This window comes from Monoraphidium neglectum, assembly GCF_000611645.1.
Source record: "Monoraphidium neglectum strain SAG 48.87 unplaced genomic scaffold scaffold04722, whole genome shotgun sequence".
NCBI lineage: Eukaryota > Viridiplantae > Chlorophyta > Chlorophyceae > Sphaeropleales > Selenastraceae > Monoraphidium > Monoraphidium neglectum.
Window position 1 is genome coordinate 2,155 of NW_014008907.1, and position 2,114 is coordinate 4,268.

At 67.5% G+C, this 2,114-nt stretch overlaps 1 protein-coding gene across 1 annotated transcript in view; it reads left to right on the forward strand.

The window, feature by feature from the left end:
* Positions 1–1,318, forward strand: part of MNEG_14732 (DNA polymerase zeta subunit) — a gene marked incomplete at both ends in the record, with an annotated part of 3,320 nt that extends 2,002 nt beyond the window's left edge. The window contains 2 exons of the mRNA XM_014036797.1: positions 495–613; positions 1,176–1,318. Of these exons, the coding sequence (XP_013892251.1) occupies positions 495–613; positions 1,176–1,318 (262 nt within the window). The remainder of the gene's footprint in view (positions 1–494; positions 614–1,175) is intronic.
* Between the last annotated feature and the right edge of the window lie 796 nt (positions 1,319–2,114).

Here is a 2,114-nt window from a genome sequence, read left to right on the forward strand (position 1 = left end):
GGGGGGGGGGGGGAGGGAGGGGAGAGGGGGCAGGAGGCGGAGGATTCAGGGACGGTGATGGCGGCGGCCGCGTTGCATAAAGCGGGCGACCGGTCGGCTGTTGAGCCGCGCCGCGGCGGGTTGTTGATCACCCAACAAGCTGGGGTCGTGCTGGGATGGTGCGGCAGGGCTTTGAGAGGAGGCTCTATACCGTATTGCCTTGAACCAGCCGCCGGCCGATGCGAAGATCGGCCGCAGGCCCAGCTGCGTCTTGCCCAGCCGTGATTTCACCTGGTGCCACACAGCACCAGTCGGGGGCACTGGTAACCGATGCGACGAGGTCTCATTCCCCCTTGTCCCACCCTTTACCCCCACACCCCACACTCAATCACGTCAACCCTGCCGCTACCAATCTTCTCCTTGGCCCTGCACTCAGTCTCTTCATCCATGCCCCCATCACTCGTTCTCCCCACCCCAACACGCGATCTCCCTCCCCACCCCCATCCCCAAATCAGGACTTTGTGTTCTGCAAGGAGGTGCGCCTGGGGACGTACTCGGTCAACGCCGCCACCCTGCCGCCCGCGGCGGTCGTGGCGGCGCGCGCCATGGCAGCCGACCCGCGCGCGGAGCCCAGGTGGGCGCGGGCAATCGATAGATTTGGGGTTCAGGGCGTGTCAGGATTTGCTATCCGAGCACGCTGGCGCCCACTGCATGGTGTGGGGCTTTGAGGGAAGCTCCAGGCTTTGGGGCGCGCGTGTGCGTCTGCTGCATCAGGAGTCCTTTGACGAGCTTGGCACATGACTCACATCATGACAGCAAGAGGTTCTGTGTTATTTTCTGAAGAGGCCGCACAGCAAACAATGCTGGTTGCTGTGGCAAAGCCCTCGTGTGAAGCCAAGCTCGGCCGGCGCTGCGGTCGCGGGCCCCCGGCGCCTGGTGTGCCCAAGCTCGCATAGTTGCAATTTGCATCCGCCGCCCACAGCAGACCGGGGATGTGTGCCGCCCATGCCGTCCCCCAGGCCTCCTGCCATGCTCCCCTCACCTCCCTCGAGTTCAACCCGACCAACTTTCAACCACCCAGAACGCGTGCACCTTGGCACCCTGCTGCCGGCCACACACACGCCCACAAACCCACTATTTTTGCACCCCCTCATCATCCTTGAAACTGATGTATCCCCTGTTCGCTCTGCAAACAGACACGGGGAGCGCGTGCCGTACGTGGTGGTGTATGGGGAGCCCAACGCACGGCTGGTGGACCTGGCGGTGGCCCCGCACGCGCTGCTCGCCAGCGAGGGCCGGCTGCGGCTCAACGGGACCTACTACATCACGCGCCAGGCGGGTACAGCACGGCACCGTTTTCTCACACTTTTGAATGGGCGTCGACGATGAGATCGCCGGGGAATGCTTGCCCGTAGGGACGGGGGCGCGCTGCTTTGCCTCTTTGGGATTGTCCTGTGTTGTTACGATGTGGGTGTGCGCGCAGACGGAGATGGCACGCCGCGGCCCAGCGGCGCCTGCGATGCCTCGCATCGCCCTCTCAGGAATTCCGTTCCTCCTGCACCCCTGCTGTTTGTGTCTCGCTCCCCTTCACACCCCGCCATCGCTCAGCGCGCACCACTCCAAACGTGAGCCTCACCCTTGCTGGGCGCCCGGCCACCCAATCCCCAGATCATCCCCGCCTTGGACCGCGTCCTCTCCCTCGTGGGGGCCGACGTCAGATCATGGTTCGCCGCCATGCCCAAGCCCAACCGCCTGCTACCCCAAAAGCGCCCCCTCGGCGCGCTGGCTCTCCCGGGGGACGCGCCGCCTGCCGCTGCGAGCGGCGCCGGCGGCGCCGCCCGGCAGCTGCAGTGGCTGCAGCTGCAGCAGCAGCTCGCCGCCGGCGGCGGCGTCGGCGCGGCGGCCGCGGGCTCGAGCCACACGATCGACTCGTTCTATCTATCGCGCCACTGCGCCGCCTGCGACGGCCTCACGCGCGTGAGCGAGACGCTGTGCCCGCCCTGCCGCGCCGCGCCGGCCGCGTCGGGCGCGCTACTGCTCGCGCGCGCGGCGCGGCTCGAGCGGCAGCACCAGCACTTGGCGCGCCTCTGCCTGCACTGCGGCGGCGGCGGCGGGACGGGGCCGGCGTGCGGGCC